Source organism: Schistocerca serialis, chromosome 1, assembly GCF_023864345.2.
Source record: "Schistocerca serialis cubense isolate TAMUIC-IGC-003099 chromosome 1, iqSchSeri2.2, whole genome shotgun sequence".
Taxonomy (NCBI): Eukaryota; Metazoa; Arthropoda; class Insecta; order Orthoptera; family Acrididae; genus Schistocerca; species Schistocerca serialis.
The window spans coordinates 360,882,648-360,897,709 of NC_064638.1; the positions used below are offsets into that span (position 1 = coordinate 360,882,648).

The following is a 15,062-nucleotide window of genomic DNA, read 5'->3' on the forward strand; positions in this document are numbered from 1 at the left end:
CAACATGCTACATAATACAAATTATGGATACAATATTACTGGAACATACCCACACAAAATCACACATATGCTATACATGGATGATCTAAAACTACTGGCAGCAACAAATCAACAACTCAACCAATTACTAAAGATAACAGAAGTATTCAGCAATGATATAAATATGGCTTTTGGAACAGACAAATGTAAGAAAAATAGCATAGTCAAATGAAAACACACTAAACACTCCACTCCAAGTTTAAACGCAGCCAAAACCTCTCAGACAAACAGAAGCTAAACGATGTCAAAGTTAGCGTAAGGAGGGCTATGGGTGAAGCATTCAGTGAATTCGAAAGTAAAATTCTATGTACCGACTTGACAGAAAATCCTAGGAAGTTCTGGTCTTACGTTAAATCAGTAAGTGGCTCGAAACAGCATATCCAGACACTACGGGATGATGATGGCATTGAAACAGAGGATGACACGCGTAAAGCTGAAATACTAAACACCTTTTTCCAAAGCTGTTTCACAGAGGAAGACCGCACTGCAGTTCCTTCTCTAAATCCTCGCACAAACGAAAAAATGGCTGACATCGAAATAAGTGTCCAAGGAATAGAAAAGCAACTGGAATCACTCAATAGAGGAAAGTCCACTGGACCTGACGGGATACCAATTCGATTCTTCACAGAGTACGCGAAAGAACTTGCCCCCCTTCTAACAGCCGTGTACCGCAAATCTCTAGAGGAACGGAGGGTTCCAAATGATTGAAAAAGAGCACAGATAGTCCCAGTCTTCAAGAAGGGTCTTTGAGCAGATGCGCAAAACTATAGACCTATATCTCTTACGTCGATCTCTTGTAGAATTTTAGAACATGTTTTTTGCTCGAGTATCATGTCATTTCTGGAAACCCAGAATCTACTATGTAGGAATCAACATGGATTCCGGAAACAGCGATCGTGTGAGACCCAACTCGCCTTACTTGTTCATGAGACCCAGAAAATATTAGATACAGGCTCCCAGGTAGATGCTATTTTTCTTGACTTCCGGAAGGCGTTCGATACAGTTCCGCACTGTCGCCTGATAAACAAAGTAAGAGTCTACGGAATATCAGACCAGCTGTGTGGCTGGATTGAAGAGTTTTTAGCAAACAGAACACAGCATGTTGTTATAATGGAGAGACGTCTACAGACGTTAAAGTAACCTCTGGCGTGCCACAGGGGAGTGTTATGGGACCATTGCTTTTCACAATATATATAAATGACTTAGTAGATAGTGTCGGAAGTTCCATGCGGCTTTTCGCGGATGATGCTGTAGTATACAGAGAAGTTGCAGCATTAGAAAATTGTAGCGAAATGGAGGAAGATCTGCAGCGGATAGGCACTTGGTGCAGGGAGTGGCAACTGTCCCTTAACATAGACAAATGTAATGTATTGCGAATACATAGAAAGAAGGATCCTTTATTGTATGATTATATGATAGCGGAACAAACACTGGTAGCAGTTACTTCTGTAAAATATCTGGGAGTATGCGTGCGGAAAGATTTGAAGTGGAATGATCATATAAAATTAATTGTTGGTAAGGTGGGTACCAGGTTGAGATTCATTGGGTGAGTGCTTAGAAAATGTAGTCCATCAACAAAGGAGGTGGCTTACAAAACACTCGTTCGACCTATACTTGAGTATTGCTCATCAGTGTGGGATCCGTACCAGATCGGTCTGACGGAGGAGATAGAGAAGATACAAAGAAGAGCGGCGCGTTTCGTCACAGGGTTATTTGGTAACCGTGATAGCGTTACGGAGATGTTTAATAAACTCAAGTGGCAGACTCTGCAAGAGAGGCGCTCTGCATCGCGGTGTGGCTTGCTCGCCAGGTTTCGAGAGGGTGCGTTTCTGGATGAGGTATCGAATATATTGCTTCCCCCTACTTATGCCTCCCGAGGAGATGACAAATGTAAAATTAGAGAGATTAGAGCGCGCACGGAGGCTTTCAGACAGTCGTTCTTCCCGCGAACCATACGCGACTGGAACAGGAAAGGGAGGTAATGACAGTGGCACGTAAAGTGCCCTCTGCCACACACCGTTGGGTGGCTTGCGGAGTATCGATGTAGATGTAGATGTAGATGTAGATGTAGATTACATATTGGATAACCACAGCAACTGCATAGAAGCGATGGAAAAAACAGATGCCTATAAATATCTAGGATACAGACAAAAAATAGGAATAGATAATACAAATATTAAAGAAGAACTAAAAGAAAAATATAGACAAAGACTAACAAAAATACTGAAAACAGAATTGACAGCAAGAAACTAGACAAAAGCTATAAATACTTATGCTATACCAATATTGACCTACTCATTTGGAGTAGTGAAATGGAGTAACACAGACCTAGAAGCACTCAATACACTTACACGATCACAATGCCACAAATATAGAATACATCACATACATTCAGCAACTGAAAGATTCACATTAAGCAGAAAGGAAGGAGGAAGGGGATTTATCAACATAAAAAACCTACATTATGGACAGGTAGACAGTTTAAGAAAATTCTTTATAGAACGAGCAGAAACTAGCAAAATACAGAAAGCAATCACTCATATAAATACATCGGCTACACCATTGCAATTTCATAACCACTTCTACAACCCTTTAGATCACATAACATCAACAGATACGAAGAAAGTAAATTGGAAAAAGAAAACACTACATGGCAAGCACCCATATCATCTAACACAGCCACACATCGATCAAGACGCATCCAACATATGGCTAAGAAAAGGCAGTATATACAGTGAGACGGAAGGATTCATGATTGCAATACAGGATCAAACAATAAACACCAGATATTACAGCAAGCATATTATTAAAGATCCCAATACCACAACAGATAAATGCAGACTTTGCAAACAACAAATAGAAACAGTAGATCACATCACAAGTGGATGTACAATACTAGCAAATGCAGAATACCCCAGAAGACATGACAATGTAGCAAAAATAATACATCAACAGCTTGCCTTGCAACATAAACTTATAAAACAACATGTTCCCATATACAAGTATGCACCACAAAATGTACTGGAGAACGATGAATACAAATTATACTGGAACAGAACCATTATAACAGATAAAACAACACCACATAACAAACCTGACATCATACTCACCAATAAAAAGAAGAAATTAACACAACTAATCGAAATATCCATACCCAATACAACAAATATACAAAAGAAAACAAGAGAAAAAATTGAAAAATACATCCAACTGGCTGAGGAAGTCAAGGACATGTGGCATCAGGATAAAGTTGACATTATACCAATTATACTATCAACTACAGGAGTCATACCACACAATGTCCACCAGTACATCAATGCAATACAGCTACATCCAAACTTATATATACAACTACAGAAATCTGTAATTATTGACACTTGTTCAATTACCTGAAAGTTCCTAAATGCAATGTAACATATACCGTATAGTTAAAAGGAAGTCACGCTTGATCAAGGTCCGTGTCACTAAAAAAAATAGACATGAGTTTGCCAAACAGATAGCAGGACAAACATGGGACTCAGTATACTCAGAGGTAGATGCAAATGAAAAATTCAAAAATTTCATGACATTGATTAAATTAAATTTTGAAGAAACATTTCCTAAAGTATTATGTCCATTACCAACAGCAGGAAAAAGCAAGTGGGTCACAAAAGGAATCAAAAAATCATCTGAAACACTAAAGTACCTGAGCTCCATTAAACACAGCCAAACTAATCCTGCTTTCTCACTCTTTTATAAAAGATATAGGAAAACATATAGGAAAATATTGTTTGCAGCAAAGAGAGCTCATAACTCCAAAATAGTGCACTCTGCTGAAAACAAAAATAAGGCAGTATGGAAGATTGTGAAGCAGGAAACTGGTACCAGGAAAATGAATCTGTCAAACTTGAAAATCAAAGAGGAAGGGACTTTAATAAAAGACCCAATATATTTGGCAAACTATATAAATGATTATTTTAGTAGCATAGGAATAAAATTACAGGAAAATTTTCTAACAGCCCCTCAGGTCAAAAAGCCAAATAATGGTGTATCACACTCAATGGTGTTATTCCCTACAACACAGGAAGAAGTCTATAAAGCAGTCAGCAAACTGAAAAACAAAAACTCAGCTGGTCTGGATGAAGTCCCCATTTTTATAATTAAGGACTGTATCAAGAGCCTACTTCCACTTTTAGTTGATATTATAAATCAATCTTTCAAGCAGGGCTACTTTCCAGACTATTTAAAATATGCGAAATTACTACCTCTCTTCAAAAAAGGTGATGCAGGAATAATTGAAAATTATAGGCCAATTTCTCTACTATCATGCTTTGCAAAAATATTAGAAACTATTATGAAAGATAGGCTAATCAATTATTTAAATAAATACAACTTACTGTCTGTTGACCAGTTTGGATTTCGATCAGGGAAAAGCACAGAATCAGCAACAGCACACCTCACAAAACACATTCTAGAAGCATTAGATAAAGGGAACTACACAACAGGTATATTTCTTGATCTAACTAAAGCGTTTGATACAGTAGACCACAACATATTGTTAAATAAGTTAGATGAACTTGGAATTAGGGGACTTGTGAAAAAGTGGTTCCAGTCATATCTAAAAAATAGAAGACAGATAACTGAAATCTCACATATTTCAAGTTGCTCAAACTATATTGTAAAGTATACTTCAGACCCAAATTATGTAAATATAGGTGTCCCACAGGGTAGTGTCCTTGGCCCAGTACTATTCCTCATTTACATAAACGACTTCCCACAGAGCATCAAGCATGGACAAACAATATTGTTTGCAGATGACTCAAATGTTCTAATCAGTGACAAATCACCAGATGCACTAAAAGAAAAAGCCGAACAAACACTAAACAGTGTACGTGAGTGGGCATCCAATAATAAACTAACACTAAATCTTAAAAAAACAAATGCTGTTAACTTCTATGTCTGCAAAAAACCACACTTTAACAACTTTAAGTTAAACAATGAAACTATAGAATGTGTAGACTACACAAAATTTCTTGGTATGCATGTTGACAGTCAGTTAAAGTGGGAAGAACATATTAAAATACTTAGTAACAGAATCGCTACAGCATGCTATGCTCTGAGAATTCTGACTGCAGTTTGTGATACTACATGTGTCAGATCTGTATATTTTTCTTATATCCACTCTGTTATTACCTATGGAATAATATTTTGGGGAGTCAGCAGTAAAAATATTCAAATAGTTTTCAAATTACAAAAAAGAGCAATTCGTATAATAACCAAGAGTGGCAGTAGGGCTCACTGCCTTGAACATTTCCAAAAGCTGGAAATCCTAACTGTCCCCTGTGAATACATTTTTCAAAGTGTTATGTATGTAAAAAAAAATATTGACTGCTATATGAAAAATTCATTAGTACACAGCTATGAAACTAGAAACCAATTCAATCTGCATCTAGAGAGGAAAAATAAAGTTAAAACTCAGCAGAGCTTGTTGTACAATGCTGTTAAATTATATAATAAATTACCCCAAAAAATAAGAGATATTGACACAATCGGACAGTTCAAAACAAAACTAAAATTTTTTTTATTAAATAAAAGTTATTACGCAGTAACGGACTATCTGAATTAAAACATGTAGTGTAATTAAAGTAGCCTGCATTGTAATACATGAGGAAATAATTATGATATGTAATCAAAAATTGTACAGTACTATAAGAAAATTACAAATTACATAAGGATATAAAACTAATTTAAGATACCTCAAAAATGTGTGTAAATACTAATTTTATGTGTATAATTGTAGGTATATTGTATTGTATATGTTTTTGCTGACGAAATCCACACAATGTAAATTGTTACATGGATTAATAAAGAAATCAATCAATCAATCAAACCTTCCATTTTTAACCAGACATAACGTCTGAGACAAGAAAGAAATAATAATAATAATAATAATTATTATTATTATTATTAGTAGTAGTAGTAGTAGTAGTAGTAGTAGTAAACTTGTTACCTGTACTACCCAACACTTTACATTTGACTGAATAGTTTCCTTTCTACTGCTTCCACCTGGGCAGTACAGTGTGAATATGTTAATGAATCAGTTGAATGAGCATCTCAAGAGAGAATGAGAGCTATTATTATTATTATTATTATTATTATTATTAATCAGTAGTAGTAGTAGACGTAGGAGTAGTAGACGTAGTAGTAGTAGAAATAGTAAAAGTAGAAATAGTAATAGTAGTATTAGTAATGATGCTGATGATAGTGGCGGTGGTTAATGTTCCATCAGTGTAATGACTCTGCGCCAATTCAGTTCAGTAAGTACAAAGAAGGAAATTAGTAATCAATTGTTCAAGCAACTGTTCCAGCAGTCTCTTGAAGTGCTTCAGATATACTATTGAGAACCTAAATCTTGATGACCAGATATGGGTTTGACCTTCATTACTCTTGAAATGATGATAGAGTTAGCGAATGCATCACAGCTGTTGGCCTTGTGGTGTGTGATAATTGTGTTATATTAAAATATAAAATAAGACAATACCATGTGAATAAGTTAATGAATCCCCTGAACTTGTATATGATTTACTTGAGTATGCCAGCATTTTAACTACAACCTCCTTCAAATGGTTGCGTTATGCAGTATGTGTAAGTGGATCTATTTATACATATGTTTGGTGATAGGAAGTTTATGCTTTATATTGATGACAGAAAAAAGAAAAAAAATAATTGGAACAATGTCTGTAGCTCATTGTGGTATTACTTTGTATGGCATTTAAGTGACTTTTCTTCAATAGTCATCAGCAGTTGCTTAACTGTGTTGTTTCTAGGCATGTACAAGAATATTTAAACAATCTACTGGAGAAAATGGCCCAGAAGCAAGAACTGAAATCGGTAGCTATGCTAACATGCAATGTGCACATGTGGCCTGATTTTCATGGTAATCGCTCTCCTTTGGCAGACCCATCTCTTCAAGGAATGGTTAGTATTTCACTTTTAGTTGGCTTAGTATTGTCACATAGACGGCTCCTCTGAAAATTTTAATATGAATAATTTTGTGTTATTGCCTTGGTGAACTCAAATTGTTCTGAAGTCTTGATTATAGACCATTAAATCCATACTGCAGTACCATACCTCTCACATGAGGCAGCTGCGATGTTTGCATTATTGGCTCTTACTTGAACTTAGATTGAATAAACCACAGTGTTTCAGTTGGATAAAAGAGTTTGATTTGATTTGATTTGATTTCATTCTCCCGTGTCACGACACATTCACATTATGTGAGCCAGTTATTGAATATAATGTGAGCCCATTCAAGCGATCTTGCAAATGATCAGAACTAAGTAAGCTGACCAAAATTTGGCAGATGATGGCATCCACAGATGTCATTCCAAAATTAGTAGAATTTGATTTACTAAGTCAACAATTTATGCAAATGTAGATGGACAATTTGTCTTGTATTCTTTGCTCTGAAAAGAATGACAATAAAGGTTCCCACCTAACATTGTCTCATTACACTTGCAGCCTCAGATTTTGTTGTGGTGTAAATTAGAGATTTCTAAACTTTAAAAGATTACACAGGTGTACTGGAAAGAGATGGTTGCAATACATGCCCACACACAAATAATAACGTAACAGTAAAAACTAAGTAAAATGAGTTAACTGTCAATATAGTTACACTTTTTTTACTTGTTTAAAACAGGCAATCATTTAGCCAAAGAAATGAGGAAGACTAAAACAATATCTACATCTCTCTATTTCACCCCCCGCCCTTCCCTTCCTTTGTATTAGAGTTTAATAGCCTACCATCATTCAGGTCACATAAGTAGAATGCTGGGTCTATATGAAAATATTTACAGACTGACAAGTGTGATTATTGGAGAAACTATCCCTGGCATTCAGTTTCAAATAGAGTATGGCAACCATCAGAAAATCTATACCAATATGGCTAGATAATGATTTGGACATATTCTTGTATGTGCAAGAATAGAATCATCAACACCATCAGTTTTGTTGGTATACATCTGAAACTAACACAGTATGTGAACTAAACATTGCAGTGGTTTTTCAAAATATATAGTATATGGCACTTTGAAGGTGAACTAATGACTATACTGTAACAGCCATTAAAACAAAACAAACTACAGGCACTAAAAGAGCTTAATCCTCACCAAACTATAATGGACTTTGTAAAGACATCAGGTGCAAATTACTTTCCAGTCTCACTCTCCTCACAAGGATTTGGGGGGAACCACATGTTGGATAGCAGTTAGCAGTCTCTATATCCACACTAAACAATACATGACATCCAGTTTTTGAGATTTTCTAATTATGATTGACAGGAGTATTTTTGGTTATTCAGCTGAGTTGATGATACAGTATAGTTTTCATAAATACTTCAACAGTTGATCTAGCCTCCTTACATCAACCATTAAGATGTTGTTCATTAAAATGGAATTATGAACTCAGTTCATCACCCAAGAATATGTCTTTCAGTAGATCACAAGCTATCAAAGATTTTTAGTTTGCCAACTGTCTCAATTTGCAAGGTGTTTGTGATGTCTTAAAAAGAAAACTTCTCATCGAATCTTCTGTTGAAGTTATGCTGTGTGTACACACATTTCCTTATATGGGTGGAGACAATGAGCATTCAAAACTTAAAAACTATCATTTCAGAGGCAAGTTTGTCCTTTTTACTTGGGCAGCCTGTGAGTCACTGTCAGCTGCTATTAATGCAGCTGCTATCTGTTGCACAACATTGCATCGCTCTGTCTGATAGTTTCCAAATCAGAAAGCAGATTGTTTATGCCAGTTAACAAGTCTTGCAAGCTTCTACATGACTGCTGCCTTCATATTAGTGCCGAAAAAAACTACTGAAGCATATGTTTTAGCTGTGCCCTCCTGTAATGTTCTGTGGTTCCTGGCTTGATGAGGAGAGGGTGGTATGATAAGTGGGTGGCTGGTTTCCACTCACTGCAACACAAAATGCGCATGTAGTTTAAATCCACTTTATTACAGGAACCAATCGAGTACTTAACTTCAATTATATCCAATCTGAAGTTCGATGGTTAAAAGTACTAATTCTAGAATCTTGTCTGTGTCCATATCACAGCTATATACAATGACTAACGTTCCCTCACAACTAGCTAGGGTGTGAGGCGATGACTATCACTGTGGAAAACTAGAGCACAGTACATTGTATTGAGGTGCAATGTAAGTTGAGTCCCAGTGCGGCGTACTGAGGTACTGAAGTGGAGAGTCTGAGTTGGCCCAACTACACTTGAATTTACATTTCTTAGTGAGACCCCCTGTAAGTTGGTATACCACTGATGATATGTCTGCTCCAGCTTTTTCTTACAGTGAAAGAACTGAAACCTGGTTGCTGCAACCTTAATCTGCTGTTCGTAATACTGACTTAATGCTCGTACTACTTAAAGTAGCAGAGTGTGTAGGGAGATGACGTAGAGAAGAATTTTTGAATTAAGTGAAAAACATGCCTTGCCGCGACGGACAGGAAATAATGAGATTTCACAGTATCTTTAATTTGATGGACTTTCAACAGTGGGCCTGTAACTGGGTGAGACATTAGAGCCATTCCTGTTCTTTTTCACCAAAGTGCCGAAATGGTGGAAAGTTGTTCAGTGGCACTTGTTGGATCAGTTGGTTAGCCGGGTGGGCAGCTGACTCAACTTGTGTAGCAAGCAATTGCTATACAGTAGACAGCAATGTGGTGATTTGATGACCCTTAAACTGAAAAATCTGATTTAGTTCCAAAGCAGGAGCAGTCCATGGCTGAGGCAGGGGGGCGAGGGGGTGGAGGTGGTAGGGGGTAGCCATTCAGACACTAACAAATTACAGCAAAATGTGAAAAGATAAATAGAAAAGCAATGTGCAAAGCCCCTGAAAAGAGAAACAGATTAATTCTGCAGCTCCCCTCCTGTAATATACGCAACAACAAGAACAAATGAGCAAATAGAATTTCTGTAATGACAGTTCCCCTGCAGCAACATAGAACACACAAAAAGCAAACAAAACATGTTGCTCAGAGTTGTTGACACTTGTTGTGGCTCTGCCCACCTGTAATGTTTTGTGGTTTATGGCTGGATGTGGAGAGAGTTGTATGATAGGTGGGTAACCAGTTTCTTCTCACTACAACGCAAAATGCACACGTGGTTAGAATCCACTTTATCACAGGAAGCAATTGAGTACTTAACATCAATGATGTCCAATCTGAAGTTTGGTGGTTAACATTACTAATACTTGAATCGTGTCTGTGTCCATATCACAGCTATACACAATGGCTAACATTCCCTCACAGCTAGCTAAGATGCGAGGTGATGACTATCACTGTGGAAGACTAGAGCACAGTGCGACATATTGAGGTGCAATGTGAGCTGAGTCCCAATGTGACATACTGAGGTACTGAAGTGGAGAGTCTGAGTGATTGAGCTTGCTCAGTCGGCGGCAGTAGCCTTAATGCATGCAATCCAGGGGGCATTATCGGCACATAGCCTGGGGGTGTGTCTTGGTCTTCTCTTGACATAGGTACACCTAGTACAGCACCTGCTACACAGTGTTTCCTAGTGCCACCTGGTATGCTGGCAAAGGCATTTGCCAGCACAAAAAATAATCAAAGTATTTTCAAAAAAGCTGTGTCTTAAAAGTACAGTCTTCCTCCCAAGAGCAGAATCATTTCCTTTTCACACGCAGCAGTGCCATGTAATGGCAATTTTGTGTTATGTGATATTCATGTGCACTGTATTCCATTTATTTCACCATGAATGAGATCCTTCAGGGTTGTTTAACTAGTTTAATTATTTATCAGTTGATGGAAATGGCCACTATAGACTACATCTGTAATGTACACTTGCGGCCGATTACTGCTAATGCTAATCTATTCACACTGATAGTCATGGTAACTCCTTTAAGATTAATTTAGTATATACATTAACAGAAAAGTAGCAGCTTTGATTAAAGACAGTGTTCATCCTCTTACAATACTCAGCTGCATTTTCACCTAATAATTCAAAGTATGTGTGTATGTAGCTTCACACAGAATATTGTCAACTCTCATTATACGGGAGAAATGAAAGCTTATTTAATGCAAACATTGGTGTTAACCAAAACTTGCATCCCAGAGTACAAATATTCTGTTAAATTATAGTGGAAGTATCTTTTGCATTAGTTTTGAGTATCAAAACCTGTCAAATTTCTTACCTTATGTCTGCCTGCAGTCTGTTATAGACATTTGCAGCAGAGTATAAACTTCCATTCTGAAGCATAAATGTGGATGCCTAGCCCGTGTGGAAATTATTTTTACTTCTAATATTGTGGTTGTGAATTTCACAGTTCATCCTAAATTCACTTTTGTTGTTGTTGTTGTGGTCTTCAGTCCTGAGACTGGTTTGATGCAGCTCTCCGTGCTACCCTATCCTGTGCAAGCTTCATCATCTCCCAGTACTTACTGCATCCTACATCCTTCTGAATATGCTTAGTGTATTTATTTATGATTTTTACCCTCCATGCTGCCCTCCAATGCTAAATTTGTGATCCCTTGATGCCTCAGAACATGTCCTACCAACCAGTCTGTTCTTCTTGTCAAGGTGACCCACAAACTCCTCTTATCCCCAATTCTGTTCAATACCTCCTCATTAGTTATGTCATCTACCCATGTAATCTTCAGCATTCTTCTGTAGCGCCACATTTCGAAAGCTTCTATTCTCTTCTCGTCCAAACTATTTATCATCCATGTTTCACTTCCATACATGACTACACTCCATACAAATACTTTCAGAAACGACTTCCTGACACTTAAATCTATACTCGATATTAACAAATTGCTCTTCTTCAGAAACGCTTTCCTTGCCATTGCCAGTCTACATTTTATATCTTCTCTACTTCGACCATCACCAGTTATTTTGCTCCCGAAATAGCAAAACTCCTTCACGACTTTAAGTCTCTCATTTCCTGGTTTAATTCCCTCAGCATCACCCAACTTAATTTGACTACATTGCATTATCCTCGTTTTGCTTTTGTTGATGTTCATCTTATATCCTCCTTTCAAGACACTGTCCATTCCATTCCATTGCTCTTGAAAGTCCTTTGCTGTCTCTGACAGAATTACAATGTCATTGGCGAACCTCAAAGTTTTTATTTCTTGTCTATGGATTTTAATTCATACTACGAATTTTTCTTTTATATCCTTTACTGCTTGCTCAATATACAGATTGAATAACACCGGGGAGAGGCTACAACCCTGTCTCACTCCCGTCCCAACCACTGCTTCCCTTTCATGCTCCTTGACGCTTATTACTGCCATCTGGTTTCTGTACAAATTGCAAATAACCTTTTGATCCCTGTATTTTACCCCTTCCACCTTCAGAATTTGAAAGAGAGTATTCCAGTCAACATTGTCAAAAGCTTTCTCTAAGTCTACAAATGCTAGAAACATAGGTTTGCCTTTCCTTAATGTTTCTTCTAAGTAAAGTCGTAAGGTCAGTATTGCCTCACGTGTTCCAATATTTCTACGGAATCCAAACTGATCTTTGCCGAGGTCGGCTTCTACAAGTATTTCCATTCGTCTGAAAAGAATTCGTGGTAGTGTTTTGCAGCTGTGACTTATTAAACTGATAGTTCAGTAATTTTCACTTCTGTCAACACCTGCTTTCTTTGGGATTGGAATTATTATATTATTCTTGAAATCTGAGGGTATTTCACCTGTCTCATATATCTTGCTCACCAGATGGTAGAGTTTTGTCAGGACTGGCTCTCACAAGACCGTCAGTAGTTCTAATGGAATGTTGTCTACTCCCGGGGCCTTGTTTCGACCCAGGTCTTTCAGTGCTCTGTCAAACTCTTCATGCAGTATCGTATCTCCCATTTCATCTTCTTCTACATCCTCTTCCATTTCCATAATATTGTCCTCAAGTACATCGGCCTTGTATAGAACCCTATATATATACTCCTTCCACCTTTTTGCTTTCCTTTCTTTGCTTAGAACTGGGTTTCCATCTGAGCTCTTGATATTCATACAAGTGGTTCTCTTTTCTCCAAAGGTCTCTTTAGTTTTCCTATAGGCAGTATCTATCTTACCCCTAGTGGTATATGTCTCTACATCCTTACATTTGTCCTCTAGCCATCCCTGCTTAGCCATTTGGCACTTCCTGTCAATCTCATTTTTGAGACATTTGTATTCCTTTTTGCCTGCTTCATTTACTGCATTTTTATATTTTCTCCTTTCATCAATTAAATTTAATATTTCTTCTGGTACCCAAGGATTTCTATTAGCCCTCGTCTTTTTACCAACTTGATCCTCTGCTGACTTCACTATTTCATCCCTCAGAGCTACCCACTCTTCTTCTACTGTACTTCTTTCCCCCATTCCTGTCAATTGTTCCCATATCTCTACATCCTTACATTTGTCCTCTAGCCATCCCTGCTTAGCCATTTGGCACTTCCTGTCGATCTCATTTTTGAGACGTTTGTATTCCGTTTTGCCTGCTTCATTTACTGCATTTTTATATTTTCTCCTTTCATCAATTAAATTCAGTATTTCTTCTGTTACCCAAGGAATTCTACTAGCCCTCATCTTTTTACCTACTTGATCCTCTGCTGACTTCACTATTTCATCCCTCAGAGCTACCCACTATTCTTCTACTGTACGTCTTTCCCCCCATTCCTGTCAATTGTTCCCATATGCTCTCCCTGAAACTCTGTACAACCTCTGGTTTAGTCAATTTATCCAGGTCCCATCTCTTTAAATTCCCGTCTTTTTGCAGTTTCTTCAGTTTTAATCTACAGTTCATAATCAATATATTGTGGTCAGAGTCCACACCAGCCCCTGGAAATGTCTTACAATTTAAAGCCTGGTTCCAAAATCTGTGTCTTACCATTATATAATCTATCTGATACCTTCTAGTATCTCCAGGATTCTTCCATGTATACAACCTTCTTTTATGATTCTTGAACCAAGTGTTAGCTATGATTAAGTTATGCTCTGTGCAAAGTTCTACCAGATGGCTTCCTCTTTCATTTCTTATCCTTAATCCATATTCACCTACTATGTTTCCTTCTCTCCCTTTTCCTACTCTTGAATTCCAGTCACCCATGACTATTAAATTTTTGTCTCCCTTCACTACCTGAATAATTTCTTTTATCTCATCATACATTTCATCAATCTGTTCATCATCTGCAGAGCTAGTTGGCATATAAACTTGTACTACTGTAGTAGGCATGGGCTTCGTGTCTATCTTGGCCACAATAATGTGTTCACTATGCTGTTTGTAGTAGCATACCCACACTCCTATTTTTTTATTCATTATTAAACCTACTCCTGCGTTACCCCCATTTGATTTTGTATTTATAACCCTGTATTCAGCTGACCAAAAGTATTGTTCCTCCTGACACCGAACTTCACTAATTCCCACTATATCTAACTTTAACCTATCCATTTCCCTTTTTAAATTTTCTAACCTACCTGCCTGATTAAGGGATCTGACATTCCATGCTCAGATCTGTAGAATGCCAGTTTTCTTTCTCCTGATAATGACGTCCTCCTGAGTAGTCCCTGCCTGGAGATCCGAATGGGGGACTGTTTTACCTCCGGAATATTTTACACAAGAGGACGCCATCATCATTTAACCATACAGTATGGCTGCATGCCCTTGGTAAAAATTACGGCCCTAGTTTCCCCTCGCTTTCAGCCATTTGCAGTACCAGCACAGCAAGGCTGTTTTGATTAGTGTTACAAGGACAGATCAGTCAATCATCCTGACTGTTGCCCCTGCAACTACTGAAAAGTCTGCTGCCCCTCTTCAGGAACCACACGTTTGTCTGGCCTCTCAACAGATACCCCTCCGTTGCGGTTGCACCTACGGTATGGCCATCTGTATCGCTGAGGCGCGCAAGCCTCCCCACCAACGGCAAGGTCCATGGTTCATGGGGAGGAGGAGTCACTTTTGTTGTTAACTGAAAATATAATTATGGAGTAAATGATGTGGCACTTCAGTGTAAGACTCCCAAGTTCTCTGATAAAGCTTCTGCAAGAT

The 15,062-nt window shown here is 37.7% G+C and overlaps 1 protein-coding gene across 2 annotated transcripts in view; it reads left to right on the forward strand.

The window, feature by feature from the left end:
• Positions 1-15,062, forward strand: part of LOC126470320 (FGGY carbohydrate kinase domain-containing protein) — a 139,872-nt gene that overhangs the window by 83,310 nt on the left and 41,500 nt on the right. For both annotated transcript variants that reach the window (XM_050098101.1, XM_050098110.1), the window contains exon 7: positions 6,846-6,996. In XM_050098101.1, coding sequence (XP_049954058.1) covers positions 6,846-6,996 — 151 coding nt within the window. The remainder of the gene's footprint in view (positions 1-6,845; positions 6,997-15,062) is intronic.